Here is a 14,455-nt window from a genome sequence, read left to right on the forward strand (position 1 = left end):
GTGAGGGGCTGTGTGCGAGGGTCTGTGTGTGGGAGTGTGTGAGGGGCTGTGTGGGGGTGTGTGTGAGGGGCTGTGTGGGGGTGTGTGTGAGGGGCTGTGTGGGGGAGTGTGTGAGGGTCTGTGAGGGGGAGTGTGTGAGGGGCTGTGTGCGGGGGGCTATGTGGGGCTGTGTGTGAGGGGCTGTGTGGGGGTGTGTGTGTGGGGCTGTGTGGGGGTGTGTGTGAGGGGCTGTGTGGGGGTGTGTGTGAGGGGCTGTGTGGGGGAGTGTGTGAGGGGCTGTGTGGGGGTGTGTGTGAGGGGCTGTGTGGGGGAGTGTGTGAGGGGCTGTGTGCGGGGGGCTATGTGGGGCTGTGTGCGGGGGGCTATGTGGGGGTGTGTGCGAGGGGCTGTGTGGGGGAGTGTGTGAGGGGCTGTGTGCGGGGGGCTATGTGGGGGAGTGTGTGAGGGGCTGTGTGGGGGAGTGTGTGAGGGGCTGTGTGGGGGAGTGTGCGAGGGGCTGTGTGGGGGAGTGTGTGAGGGGCTGTGTGGGGGTGTGTGTGAGGGGCTGTGTGGGGGTGTGTGTGAGGGGCTATGTGGGGGAGTGTGTGAGGGGCTGTGTGGGGGAGTGTGCGAGGGGCTGTGTGGGGGAGTGTGTGAGGGGCTGTGTGGGGGTGTGTGTGAGGGGCTGTGTGGGGGAGTGTGTGAGGGGCTGTGTGGGGGAGTGTGTGAGGGGCTGTGTGGGGGAGTGTGCGAGCGGGGTGTGGGGGAGTGTGTGAGGGGCTGGGTGGGGGTGTGTGTGAGGGGCTGTGTGGGGGTGTGTGTGAGGGGCTGTGTGGGGGGTGTGTGTGAGGGGCTGTGTGGGGGTGTGTGTGAGGGGCTATGTAGGGGTGTGTGTGAGTGGCTGTGTGGGGGTGTGTGTGAGGGGCTGTGTGGGGGAGTGTGTGAGGGGCTGTGTGGGGGAGTGTGTGAGGGGCTGTGTGCGCGGGGCTATGTGGGGGTGTGTGTGAGGGGCTGTGTGGGGGTGTGTGTGAGGGGCTGTGTGGGGGAGTGTGTGAGGGGCTATGTGGGGGTGTGTGTGAGGGGCTATGTGGGGGTGTGTGTGAGGGGCTGTGTGGGGGTGTGTGTGAAGGGCTGTGTGGGGGTGTGTGTGAGGGGCTATGTGGGGGTGTGTGTGAGGGGCTGTGTGGGGGAATGTGTGAGGGGCTGTGTGGGGGTGTGTGTGAGGGGCTGTGTGGGGGTTTGTGTGAGGGGCTGTGTGGGGGTGTGTGTGAGGGGCTGTGTGGGGGTGTGTGTGAGGGGCTGTGTGGGGGAGTGTGTGAGGGTCTGTGTGGGGGAGTGTGCGAGGGGCCTCTGTGGGGGTGTGTGTGAGGGTCTGTGTGGGGGAGTGTGTGAGGGGCTGTGTGGGGGAGTGTGTGAGGGGCTATGTGGGGGTGTGTGCGAGGGGCTGTGTGGGGGAGTGTGTGAGGGTCTGTGTGGGGGAGTGTGTGAGGGGCTGTGTGGGGGTGTGTGTGAGGGGCTATGTAGGGGTGTGTGTGAGGGGCTGTGTGGGGGAGTGTGTGAGGGGCTGTGTGGGGGTGTGTGTGAAGGGCTGTGTGGGGGTGTGTGTGAAGGGCTGAGCGGGGGGAGTGTGTGAGGGACTGTGTGGGAGAGTGTGCGAGGGGCTGTGTGGGGGTGTGTGTGAGGGGCTGTGTGGGGGAGTGTGTGAGGGGCTGTGTTTGAGGGACTGTGTGGGAGTGTGTGTGAAGGGCTGAGCGGGGGGAGTGTGTGAGGGGCTGTGTGGGGGTGTGTGTGAGGGGCTGTGTGTGAGGGACTGTGTGGGAGAGTGTGCGAGGGGCTGTGTGGGGGTGTGTGTGAAGGGCTGTGTGGGGGTGTGTGTGAGGGGCTGTGTGGGGGAGTGTGTGAGGGGCTGTGTGGGGGTGTGTGTGAGGGACTGTGTGGGAGAGTGTGCGAGGGGCTGTGTGGGGGTGTGTGTGAGGGGCTGTGTGGGGGTGTGTGTGAAGGGCTGTGTGGGGGTGTGTGTGAAGGGCTGAGCGGGGGGAGTGTGTGAGGGACTGTGTGGGAGAGTGTGCGAGGGGCTGTGTGGGGGTGTGTGTGAGGGGCTGTGTGTGAGGGACTGTGTGGGGGTGTGTGTGAGGGGCTATGTGGGGGTGTGTGTGAGGGGCTATGTGGGGGTTTGTGTGAGGGTCTGTGTGGGGGTGTGTGTGAGGGGCTATGTGGGGGTGTGTGTGAAGGGCTGAGCGGGGGGAGTGTGTGAGGGGCTGTGTGGGGGTGTGTGTGAGGGGCTGTGTGTGAGGGTCTGTGTGGGGGTGTGTGTGAGTCGCTGTGTGGGGGAGTGTGTGAGGGGCTATGTAGGGGTGTGTGTGAGGGGCTATGTGGGGGTGTGTGTGAGGGGCTGTGTGTGGGAGTGTGTGAGGGGCTGTGTGGGGGTGTGTGTGAGGGGCTGTGTGGGGTGTGTGTGAGGGGCTGTGTGGGGGAGTGTGTGAGGGGCTGTGTGCGGGGGGATATGTGGGGGTGTGTGTGAGGGGCTGTGTGGGGGAGTGTGCGAGGAGCTGTGTGGGGGAGTGTGTGAGGGGCTGTGTGGGGGTGTGTATGAGGGGCTGTGTGGGGGTGTGTGTGAGGGGCTATGTAGGGGTGTGTGTGAGGGGCTGTGTGGGGGAGTGTGTGAGGGGCTGTGTGGGGGAGTGTGTGAGGGGCTGTGTGCGCGGGGCTATGTGGGGGTGTGTGTGAGGGGCTGTGTGCGAGGGTCTGTGTGTGGGAGTGTGTGAGGGGCTGTGTGGGGGTGTGTGTGAGGGGCTGTGTGGGGGTGTGTGTGAGGGGCTGTGTGGGGGAGTGTGTGAGGGTCTGTGTGGGGGTGTGTGTGTGGGGCTGTGTGGGGGTGTGTGTGAGGGGCTGTGTGGGGGTGTGTGTGAGGGGCTGTGTGGGGTGTGTGTGTGGGGCTGTGTGGGGGTGTGTGTGTGGGGCTGTGTGGGGGTGTGTGTGTGGGGCTGTGTGGGGGTGTGTGTGAGGGGCTGTGTGGGGGTGTGTGTGAGGGGCTGTGTGGGGGAGTGTGTGAGGGGCTGTGTGGGGGTGTGTGTGAGGGGCTGTGTGGGGGAGTGTGTGAGGGGCTGTGTGCGGGGGGCTATGTGGGGCTGTGTGCGGGGGGCTATGTGGGGGTGTGTGCGAGGGGCTGTGTGGGGGAGTGTGTGAGGGGCTGTGTGCGGGGGGCTATGTGGGGGAGTGTGTGAGGGGCTGTGTGGGGGAGTGTGTGAGGGGCTGTGTGGGGGAGTGTGCGAGGGGCTGTGTGGGGGAGTGTGTGAGGGGCTGTGTGGGGGTGTGTGTGAGGGGCTGTGTGGGGGTTTGTGTGAGGGGCTGTGTGGGGGTGTGTGTGAGGGGCTGTGTGGGGGTGTGTGTGAGGGGCTGTGTGGGGGAGTGTGTGAGGGTCTGTGTGGGGAGTGTGCGAGGGGCCTCTGTGGGGGTGTGTGTGAGGGTCTGTGTGGGGGAGTGTGTGAGGGGCTGTGTGGGGGAGTGTGTGAGGGGCTATGTGGGGGTGTGTGCGAGGGGCTGTGTGGGGGAGTGTGTGAGGGGCTGTGTGGGGGTGTGTGTGAGGGGCTGTGTGGGGGTGTGTGTGAGGGGCTGTGTGGGGGTGTGTGTGAGGGGCTATGTAGGGGTGTGTGTGAGTGGCTGTGTGGGGGTGTGTGTGAGGGGCTGTGTGGGGGTGTGTGTGAGGGGCTGTGTGGGGGTGTGTGTGAGGGGCTGTGTGGGGGTGTGTGTGAGGGGCTGTGTGGGGGTGTGTGTGAGGGGCTATGTAGGGGTGTGTGTGAGTGGCTGTGTGGGGGTGTGTGTGAGGGGCTGTGTGGGGGAGTGTGTGAGGGGCTGTGTGGGGGAGTGTGTGAGGGGCTGTGTGCGCGGGGCTATGTGGGGGTGTGTGTGAGGGGCTGTGTGGGGGTGTGTGTGAGGGTCTGTGTGGGGGAGTGTGTGAGGGGCTGTGTGGGGGTGTGTGTGAGGGGCTGTGTGGGGGAATGTGTGAGGGGCTGTGTGGGGGTGTGTGTGAGGGGCTGTGTGGGGGTTTGTGTGAGGGGCTGTGTGGGGGTGTGTGTGAGGGGCTGTGTGGGGGTGTGTGTGAGGGGCTGTGTGGGGGAGTGTGTGAGGGTCTGTGTGGGGGAGTGTGCGAGGGGCCTCTGTGGGGGTATGTGTGAGGGTCTGTGTGGGGGAGTGTGTGAGGGGCTGTGTGGGGGAGTGTGTGAGGGGCTATGTGGGGGTGTGTGCGAGGGGCTGTGTGGGGGAGTGTGTGAGGGTCTGTGTGGGGGAGTGTGTGAGGGGCTGTGTGGGGGTGTGTGTGAGGGGCTATGTAGGGGTGTGTGTGAGGGGCTGTGTGGGGGAGTGTGTGAGGGGCTGTGTGGGGGTGTGTGTGAAGGGCTGTGTGGGGGTGTGTGTGAAGGGCTGAGCGGGGGGAGTGTGTGAGGGACTGTGTGGGAGAGTGTGCGAGGGGCTGTGTGGGGGAGTGTGTGAGGGTCTGTGTGGGGGAGTGTGTGAGGGGCTGTGTGGGGGTGTGTGTGAGGGGCTATGTAGGGGTGTGTGTGAGGGGCTGTGTGGGGGAGTGTGTGTGGGGCTGTGTGGGGGTGTGTGTGAGGGGCTGTGTGGGGGTGTGTGTGAGGGGCTGTGTGGGGGAGTGTGTGAGGGGCTGTGTGGGGGTGTGTGTGAGGGGCTGTGTGGGGGAGTGTGTGAGGGGCTGTGTGCGGGGGCTATGTGGGGCTGTGTGCGGGGGGCTATGTGGGGGTGTGTGCGAGGGGCTGTGTGGGGGAGTGTGTGAGGGGCTGTGTGCGGGGGGCTATGTGGGGGTGTGTGTGAGGGGCTGTGTGGGGGAGTGTGTGAGGGGCTGTGTGGGGGAGTGTGTGAGGGGCTGTGTGGGGGAGTGTGTGAGGGGCTGTGTGGGGGTGTGTGTGAGGGGCTGTGTGGGGGTGTGTGTGAGGGGCTGTGTGGGGGTGTGTGTGAGGGGCTGTGTGGGGGTGTGTGTGAGGGGCTATGTAGGGGTGTGTGTGAGGGGCTGTGTGGGGGTGTGTGTGAGGGGCTGTGTGGGGGAGTGTGTGAGGGGCTGTGTGGGGGAGTGTGTGAGGGGCTGTGTGCGCGGGGCTATGTGGGGGTGTGTGTGAGGGGCTGTTTGCGAGGGTCTGTGTGTGGGAGTGTGTGAGGGGCTGTGTGGGGGTGTGTGTGAGGGGCTGTGTGGGGGTGTGTGTGAGGGGCTGTGTGGGGGAGTGTGTGAGGGTCTGTGTGGGGGAGTGTGTGAGGGGCTGTGTGCGGGGGGCTATGTGGGGCTGTGTGGGGGTGTGTGTGAGGGGCTGTGTGGGGGAGTGTGTGAGGGGCTATGTGGGGGTGTGTGCGAGGGGCTGTGTGGGGGTGTGTGTGAGGGGCTGTGTGGGGGAGTGTGTGAGGGTCTGTGTGGGGGAGTGTGTGAGGGTCTGTGTGGGGGAGTGTGTGAGGGTCTGTGTGGGGGAGTGTGTGAGGGGCTGTGTGGGGGAGTGTGTGAGGGGCTGTGTGGGGGAGTGTGTGAGGGGCTGTGTGGGGGAGTGTGTGAGGGGCTGTGTGGGGGTGTGTGCGAGGGGCTGTGTGGGGGAGTGTGTGAGGGTCTGTGTGGGGGTGTGTGTGAGGGGCTGTGTGGGGGAGTGTGTGAGGGTCTGTGTGGGGGTGTGTGTGAGGGTCTGTGTGGGGGTGTGTGTGAGGGTCTGTGTGGGGGTGTGTGTGAGGGGCTGTGTGGGGGAGTGTGTGAGGGTCTGTGTGGGGGTGTGTGTGAGGGTCTGTGTGGGGGTGTGTGTGAGGGGCTGTGTGGGGGTGTGTGTGAGGGGCTGTGTGGGGGTGTGTGTGAGGGGCTGTGTGGTGGAGTGTGTGAGGGTCTGTGTGGGGGAGTGTGTGAGGGTCTGTGTGGGGGTGTGTGTGAGGGGCTGTGTGGTGGAGTGTGTGAGGGTCTGTGTGGGGGAGTGTGTGAGGGGCTGTGTGGGGGTGTGTGTGAGGGGCTGTGTGGGGGTGTGTGTGAGGGGCTGTGTGGGGGTGTGTGTGAGGGGCTGTGTGGTGGAGTGTGTGAGGGTCTGTGTGGGGGAGTGTGTGAGGGTCTGTGTGGGGGTGTGTGTGAGGGTCTGTGTGGGGGTGTGTGTGAGGGGCTGTGTGGGGGAGTGTGTGAGGGTCTGTGTGGGGGTGTGTGTGAAGGGCTGTGTGGGGGTGTGTGTGAGGGTCTGTGTGGGGGAGTGTGTGAGGGTCTGTGTGGGGGAGTGTGTGAGGGGCTGTGTGGGGGTGTGTGTGAGGGGCTGTGTGGGGGTGTGTGTGAGGGGCTGTGTGGGGGTGTGTGTGAGGGGCTGTGTGGTGGAGTGTGTGAGGGTCTGTGTGGGGGAGTGTGTGAGGGTCTGTGTGGGGGAGTGTGTGAGGGGCTGTGTGGGGGTGTGTGTGAGGGGCTGTGTGGGGGAGTGTGTGAGGGGCTGTGTGGGGGTGTGTGTGAGGGGCTGTGTGGGGGTGTGTGTGAGGGTCTGTGTGGGGGTGTGTGTGAGGGGCTGTGTGGGGGAGTGTGTGAGGGGCTGTGTGGGGGTGTGTGTGAGGGGCTGTGTGGGGTGTGTGTGAGGGTCTGTGTGGGGGAGTGTGTGAGGGGCTGTGTGGGGGTGTGTGTGAGGGGCTGTGTGGGGGGTGTGTGTGAGGGGCTGTGTGGTGGAGTGTGTGAGGGTCTGTGTGGGGGAGTGTGTGAGGGGCTGTGTGGGGGAGTGTGTGAGGGGCTGTGTGGGGGTGTGTGTGAGGGGCTGTGTGGGGGAGTGTGTGAGGGGCTGTGTGGGGGTGTGTGTGAGGGGCTGTGTGGGGGTGTGTGTGAGGGGCTGTGTGGGGGTGTGTGTGAGGGGCTGTGTGGTGGAGTGTGTGAGGGTCTGTGTGGGGGAGTGTGTGAGCGGAGTGTGGGGGAGTGTGTGAGGGGCTGTGTGGGGTGTGTGTGAGGGGCTGTGTGGGGGAGTGTGTGAGGGGCTGTGTGGGGGTGTGTGTGAGGGGCTGTGTGGGGGTGTGTGTGAGGGTCTGTGTGGGGGTGTGTGTGAGGGGCTGTGTGGGGGTGTGTGTGAGGGGCTGTGTGGGGTGTGTGTGAGGGGCTGTGTGGTGGAGTGTGTGAGGGTCTGTGTGGGGGTGTGTGTGAGGGTCTGTGTGGGGGAGTGTGTGAGGGGCTGTGTGGGGGTGTGTGTGAGGGTCTGTGTGGGGGAGTGTGTGAGGGTCTGTGTGGGGGAGTGTGTGAGGGGCTGTGTGGGGGTGTGTGTGAGGGGCTGTGTGGGGGAGTGTGTGAGGGGCTGTGTGGGGGAGTGTGTGAGGGGCTGTGTGGGGGAGTGTGTGAGGGGCTGTGTGGGGGTGTGTGTGAGGGGCTGTGTGGGGGAGTGTGTGAGGGGCTGTGTGGGGGAGTGTGTGAGGGGCTGTGTGGGGGAGTGTGTGAGGGGCTGTGTGGGGGAGTGTGTGAGGGTCTGTGTGGGGGAGTGTGTGAGGGTCTGTGTGGTGGAGTGTGTGAGGGTCTGTGTGGGGGAGTGTGTGAGGGTCTGTGTGGGGGTGTGTGTGAGGGGCTGTGTGGGGGTGTGTGTGAGGGGCTGTGTGGGGGTGTGTGTGAGGGGCTGTGTGGTGGAGTGTGTGAGGGTCTGTGTGGGGGTGTGTGTGAGGGTCTGTGTGGGGGAGTGTGTGAGGGGCTGTGTGGGGGTGTGTGTGAGGGTCTGTGTGGGGGAGTGTGTGAGGGTCTGTGTGGGGGAGTGTGTGAGCGGTGTGTGGGGGTGTGTGTGAGCGGTGTGTGGGGGAGTGTGTGAGCGGAGTGTGGGGGAGTGTGTGAGCGGAGTGTGGGGGAGTGTGTGAGCGGAGTGTGGGGGTGTGTGTGAGGGGCTGTGTGGGGGAGTGTGTGAGGGGCTTGTGGGGGAGTGTGTGAGGGGCTGTGTGGGGGAGTGTGTGAGGGGGTGTGTGGGGGAGTGTGTGAGGGTCTGTGTGGGGGAGTGTGTGAGGGTCTGTGTGGTGGAGTGTGTGAGGGTCTGTGTGGGGGTGTGTGTGAGGGGCTGTGTGGGGGTGTGTGTGAGGGGCTGTGTGGGGGTGTGTGTGAGGGGCTGTGTGGGGGTGTGTGTGAGGGTCTGTGTGGGGGTGTGTGTGAGGGGCTGTGTGGGGGTGTGTGTGAGGGTCTGTGTAGGGGTGTGTGTGAGGGGCTGTGTGGGGGTGTGTGTGAGGGTCTGTGTGGGGGTGTGTGTGAGGGGCTGTGTGGGGGTGTGTGTGAGGGGCTGTGTGGGGGTGTGTGTGAGGGTCTGTGTGGGGGAGTGTGTGAGAGCGTATACTCGCTTTGCTTCTTACCCGGACGCTAAACCCTTCTCCCTCGGTTACAGATATAAACGAATGTGATGAGGTGGATGACCCGAAGACCCTCTGCAGAAACGCCAAGTGTGCGAACACAGACGGTTCCTACCGATGTATCTGCTTACGGGGTTATGTGTTGTCACGGCAACCCAACTACTGTGTACCAGTGCAACGGAGAGTTGGCCTGTGAAACCAAAGATTCAGACTAGCAATCAATTCCACGTTTATCAGTCAAGGGGAATGTTGTAGAATAATCAGGGTGGAAGGTATTTATTTTACTGCTATTTAATTGATATTGGACAACACCAGGGAAGGAATATAAATAATCCCAGCCCATGGAATGAGATCAAGAGCCCAGACGTCGAACCCTGTAAGTTCCCTTCCCAAATCTTTAACCAAGGTTCTGTTGGGCTTCATTCCAACTGCTGGAGAATTCAGTCCCAAACCTCATTCCGTTTTGCTACACATAGAGGGGTTTTTCCTTTTATTAGGAGTGGAAGGTCTGGTTTTACTGGACCCCTTCTCAATGGCAGAAACATGTTTCTAAAGATCCAGTGTCATTTGAAATACCTGTTCTGATTTTACAAAATATTTGGACATGGTGGGGTTGAATGAAAATTTTGCTGGTCACTGTCTTGCTTTAACCCTAGGATATTTCTGCTCAGCAGGGTAAGGATTTCTCACTGTGTATCTGTCCAAAGTCACTGTATGTTCAGCAGGATTTCAAACCCAAAGAACACGTGCCAATTTTCTTCCTTCCTCTGCTCTCCTGCTGTGTTCTAGCACCAGAAAAATCCTTTAATTCCTCACATTCAATTCGAGTCAGTGAAGGTGACAAGCTATTCGACAATGAAGCAGCCAGTCCAAGCTTGACGATCCGGTGGTCACTGACGTACACTGGATGGTGATGAGGTGTAGGACACCAGACTGATTTCCCCCTCCTCGCCCAAAGGGATATTAAGTGTCCCAACAGAATCAGGTTAACACAGAATTGACAGGCGATCAAACCCTGACCTGTAAAACTCAGTAAATATCAGGCAACAACCTGTTTCAGCATCAGTCCGTCACTCTCTCTCAGAGAAATCACTGAGGCAGATGATGATGTGTCACAAATATGGTGAAGTTTGATGTAATCTGATTGGCGTTTGAGGTTAATCCTTGTAAAACCTCCAAGGACCCACTGACCTGGAATTTAGCCCAGTTCTAATCACAGTAAGTGTGGATTCTGCAACTTGATTCAAAAGTGTAAATGTCTGTCTGCTGTTTAAATCCCACCTCCTTCACTACTCCTGTCCACTCCTTCTCAGGCTCGATGCTCATGTTTCTATTAATATCTGTGATGTGCCCTGGGGCATTATGTACAATTTAAACATTATGATGTTGTAAAATTTAATCATTGCTTGCCCCTGCAATCTGTATTGTGTTCAAATTGAGATGCATCACAATGTCAATGATTGAAAATATTGGAACTGCTTACCTCCCTGAGTATCAGCTTCCTCCTGCAATCTGTGTTCTTTTAAAGCCTAAGATTATTATTTCCAAGCCCTCTACTTCTATGTATTTAGCATCTTACCTCTTTCTCTTTTCAATCAGGGCAAGTAACTCACCTCCTGACTCCCCAGATCCTATCCAACATCCACAAGGCACAAGTCAGGAGTGTGATGGAATACTCCTCACTGCCTGGATGAGTACAGCTCCCGCAGCACAAGAAGCTCGACACCATCAGGACAAAGCAGCCCTCTTGATTGGTACCCCACTCACAAACATTCACTCCCTCCATCAAGGTGGCAGCAGTGTGTACCATCTACAAGATGAACTGCAGCAACTCATCAAGGCGCCTTAGACAGCACCTTCCAAACCCACGACCACTACCATCTAGAAGGACAAGGGCAGCAGATAGATGGGAACACCACCACCTGCACGTTCCCCTCCAAGTCACACACCATCCTGACTTGGAAATATATCACTGTTCCTTCACTGTCGCTGGGTCAAAATCCTGGAACTCCCTCCCTAACAGCACTGTGGGTGTACCTGCACCACATGGACTGCAGCGGCTCAAGAAAGCAGCTCATCACCACCTTCTCAAGGAGATGGACAATAAATGCTGCCTAGCCAGCGGTGCCCACATCCCATGAATGAATGAAAACAATGTCCTGTACCATAGACCTAGGTTTTACACTTTAGTTTCTCAAAGGTCAATTTGGCAATGGTGAATGGAGGTTCAGAGACTAGAATGACCCCTGGGGTCTAAAAATTAAATACATAACTTCACCTCAGAGGCTGCGAGAGCAGGAAGAGGAGGAGATGACCTGTATTGGACAATATCCCTCTTTCTCCCTACCTCCAACCCCCCAAGATGACCATGTAGTGATACCATACCATCCCATCCTGACTAATCCAAGAATTTGCATTCCATTTTTGCCCAACTGGAGTGAAACAAGAATAAGCAGCAAAAGAGTTGGATCAATGTATCCAGAAAAATAGTCTCGTTGCCAATCCCTGTGTGGAATAGCATCAAATTAGCGACACTGATTCTAACCCCTTCCTCTCATCTCATCCACTATTTCCAATTCCCTAAATCTGCCTCTATCTCTTAGGATGCTGTTTCTGTCATCTGTGTTAGTGTCATTCCTGCAGGAAGAATCATTTACATTTCACCAGTAACATGTCTCTGTGCTGAGATCAAGACAGTGGGAGCCAAGCAGATTTTGAAAGGAATTTCAGGAATATTATTTCCAACAAAACCCGGAAAGAGTAAAACTGAGCAATAATTTTCAACATGACAGGCGTTATTTCTCCGTGTTTGCACTCTATACAATCTGTGCTGATCAGGCTCTCAATCAGATCTATGAATTTGGTCTCACACTGTACCTTACCTGCGTTTTGCCACAATATCCCAGCTTTAGAATAGTGCTGGAGCTGAGGTATGTTGGGGAGCTCTTCAAATATCCCACAAGCTTTGCCACTTGTGTTGGTGGCTACGGATACTCTTGTACTTTCACTATAAAGCTACATATTTTGTATATGTTTGTTTATGAATAATAAGGACATTTTTTTTACACTTTTGGTTTGATGTACTGTTTCTCTACTTTTTTAATCAATTCACATTTAAAACCAAAATAAAATATGTCCTAAATATTGCTTTGGTTTTACTGAGGCTGATCTTGAGGTGTTGGCACTACAACAATGGCAGGAGTTTTTTTTAACAGGGATGGGACATTACTTTTCCGTTTATTCTCAGGATATGAACAACACATTTATTTCTTATTCCTAGTTTACCTGAAAAGTTAATGCTGAGCTTTCTGCTATGACTTGTGATGGCTTCAGTCTCTTTAGACAAGTTTATTACTCAACCCTTTGATGAGGGAATGGAGTGAAGTGATGGCCAAACTGGGTTGAGACAGCAAGTTCCTATCTCTGGAGCACTATTAGTGAAATAGTTGGAGTTTTAAACAATCAACAGCTTTTGTGGTCATTTTGGTTTCAGCTGGCAACAAATTTATCAGATTTATTTCATTTCATGATTCACCTTTATCTCTTCATTGCTGGTTGATCCATTTTGAGTGAGCTAGTTTAACTTGGATTGCTAAGCTCAGCTGAAACATCTCTAGTTTATGAATTAGGAGACATCAGCTCCTGATCCAGCGCTTAACCCCCACACTTCCTGGAATATGTTTGTGCAGACTGCTTCAGACTCCTCATGATAGAATAACACATCTGTTCAGCCTAAGAATAAAATTACTGATGAACGTTGAAAGTTGGCTGGGTCATTTACCTTGAGATCATCTTCTGCCCTTCCTGGATCTAGTATTTACTGTGTTGTCACTTGGCTTGTGTCCAATGTCACCTTAAAGGCCCAGACAACAGTGGAATTTGAACTCTCAACCTCTGGGTGATCTGTCCAGTAACTTAACCACTACCAGCTGTATCACTCTAAAGCTCAGTCAGGGAGAAGGCAGTACATCCAAGCTAAGATTTCAAATACATTTATTCAAATAAAATTGATAGAATTGACAGAACCTGCTGTTATGCTCTGTTATCCCCAGCACTACTCATTTTTTGGCAATCAACCATGTTATTGCACAGAATTACAGCTGATCCAGATTTCTCAGGACTCCAGATCCCAGACAGGAGGCAGTTCCAAACCTGCGGAGATAGGGGGCAATCGTCCCAGATTTGCATTAAGTGCAGTAGTGGGCAGAAAAAACGTTTTACCCACCAGCTGCAATGGCAGCTTCTCACACCGTATCGTCCCAATCTCGCCACATTAATCATGCATTCCTGGAAAACACGCCGTTTCCATGGCAAGTGGAGTCTGATTCACCCACAGCGCCATCACCTCGCCGCTTCATCACACCGGGCACTACATTTAAAGTGCAGCCACGTGTACACCTCTCAGTGCTTCCAGCCCAGGACTGCTGCACAGAAGACATGGCCCCGAATGGCAAGAAGACTGCAGCCCCCAGTTTAGTGATGCATCCCTCAAGTACCTTTTGGACACCATGGAGGCCTGTCTTAATGTCCTCTATCTCTGTCTTAATGTCCTCTATCTCTGTCTTAATGTCCTCTATCTCCGCTCTGGCCATAGGAGGGGCAGCAACATAACCATTCCTGCTGGGCAGGTGGTGGCAGTGGTGATCAGTGCCAATGCTGCACACAAGAGGTTGACCATCCAATGCAGACAGAGGATGAACGATCTCATCAGTGCTGCCAGGATAAGGCAACATCTGATCACTCTAACCTCACACACTCACAAACCCATCACTCATTCACTGGCATCTCACTCATTGCCAGCTCAGGGACATCACCACTCACTCTCTCACACACACCCTCACATCTCCATCTGGCCTCATCTCCTCTGGAGACTGCCTCCTCAGCCCTCACCATCTTGAGGCCACTTGCACAGATCAACATGTGCCCCACACACACCCTGGGATACCCTCCTTCCCCAGTACAGCCCTCGTCCTGCAGCCTCTTCCCTCGCCTGAGGCCACTTCCCCTCCCCTCCCCAGGCGAGCACTAGCCCTGCAGCTGTACAAACCACGTCCATCTTATGTCTGGTCTGGTAGGTAGAGACCTGCCCATGAGCCCCACTATATCTGATGTGATGCTGCCTGTGAAGCCTGGAGCTGATGACTGCGAGAGCTGCCCAAAGAAAAGTGGGCAAACAAATCTCAAAGTCCTGAGCAAAGTGCAGCTCAACAGGTGCATGTCGCTTATGTGCAGTTGTGAATTGTGTTGGCATTCAATCCCATTGATGTGGGCTGATGATCCAGCATGGAGGGGAGGGAGGGGGGGTATAATTCCAGGGGGCTGGGTTTATAATGATATGTAGATGTATTACAATGTCCAATGGTGGGAAACGTAGTCCTCCATCGACAGACTGAGCAGACATCATCAAACTGTTTTTTGACCTTTTGAGCACATTGTCTGCTCATGCTGCCAAACACGCCTGATGCCAGTGGGACTGCAAAATCCTGCCCAGAGTGAACATCAAGTTAAATCTTCACCCATCTGTTAGAAATAAAGCACATGCCAGTCATGTGGCAGAATTTTCCATTTCTGACGGTAACAGCAGCGATGACCGGGTTCAGGGGTGTGTTTCCTGCTGGTCAGAATGGCAGGAAATCGCATCCAATTTCACGCTCAGAAGCTTATTAATCATGCACAGGCGAGTATCCCTCTGAATCACATGCTGCGTCGGGAACTGATTCGTCCGCCCCGCTGTTACCTAATGGAGCCACAGGTCCAGGCGATATATTTAAACGCCACCCGAGCACACACATTTCACATTCTCCAGCCCAGCTTTCTCCAGGATACCCCCAGAGATGGCTGCTAATAACAAGGAGGCTTTTGCCATGTCGCCCTCCAGGCATACTCCAGAGGAGTGTGGCAGCACAGGGATGTCCTTTACCACAGGGATGGCTTGAAGAAGCATACCAGCCTTACCTCTCCGGCCAGGGAGACCATTGCAAGGCAGGTCAGCACGGCTAGTCACTTCACCCTGAACACGATCCAGTGCAGGAAGAGGATGAATGATCTCATCCACTCCACAGGGTAAGTCAACCTTCAGCCCCCTCCAGTCTTACACTCTCATCATGGCATCGTGCACTCAAAGAGCTACACTCTTCAGGGATCTCACAGAGTATTAGCGGGGAACACAAATCAC

At 56.9% G+C, this 14,455-nt stretch overlaps 1 protein-coding gene across 5 annotated transcripts in view; it reads left to right on the forward strand.

Annotated features, from left to right (window-relative positions):
• Window positions 1-10,006, forward strand: part of LOC121272639 (latent-transforming growth factor beta-binding protein 1-like) — a 754,836-nt gene extending 744,830 nt beyond the window's left edge. For all 5 annotated transcript variants that reach the window (XM_041179326.1, XM_041179327.1, XM_041179328.1 and 2 more), the window contains one exon: window positions 8,316-10,006. In XM_041179326.1, coding sequence (XP_041035260.1) covers window positions 8,316-8,476 — 161 coding nt within the window. In that variant the 3' untranslated portion in view covers window positions 8,477-10,006. The remainder of the gene's footprint in view (window positions 1-8,315) is intronic.
• The last annotated feature ends 4,449 nt before the right edge of the window (window positions 10,007-14,455 follow it).

This window comes from Carcharodon carcharias, chromosome 34, assembly GCF_017639515.1.
Source record: "Carcharodon carcharias isolate sCarCar2 chromosome 34, sCarCar2.pri, whole genome shotgun sequence".
NCBI classification, from domain to species: Eukaryota; Metazoa; Chordata; class Chondrichthyes; order Lamniformes; family Lamnidae; genus Carcharodon; species Carcharodon carcharias.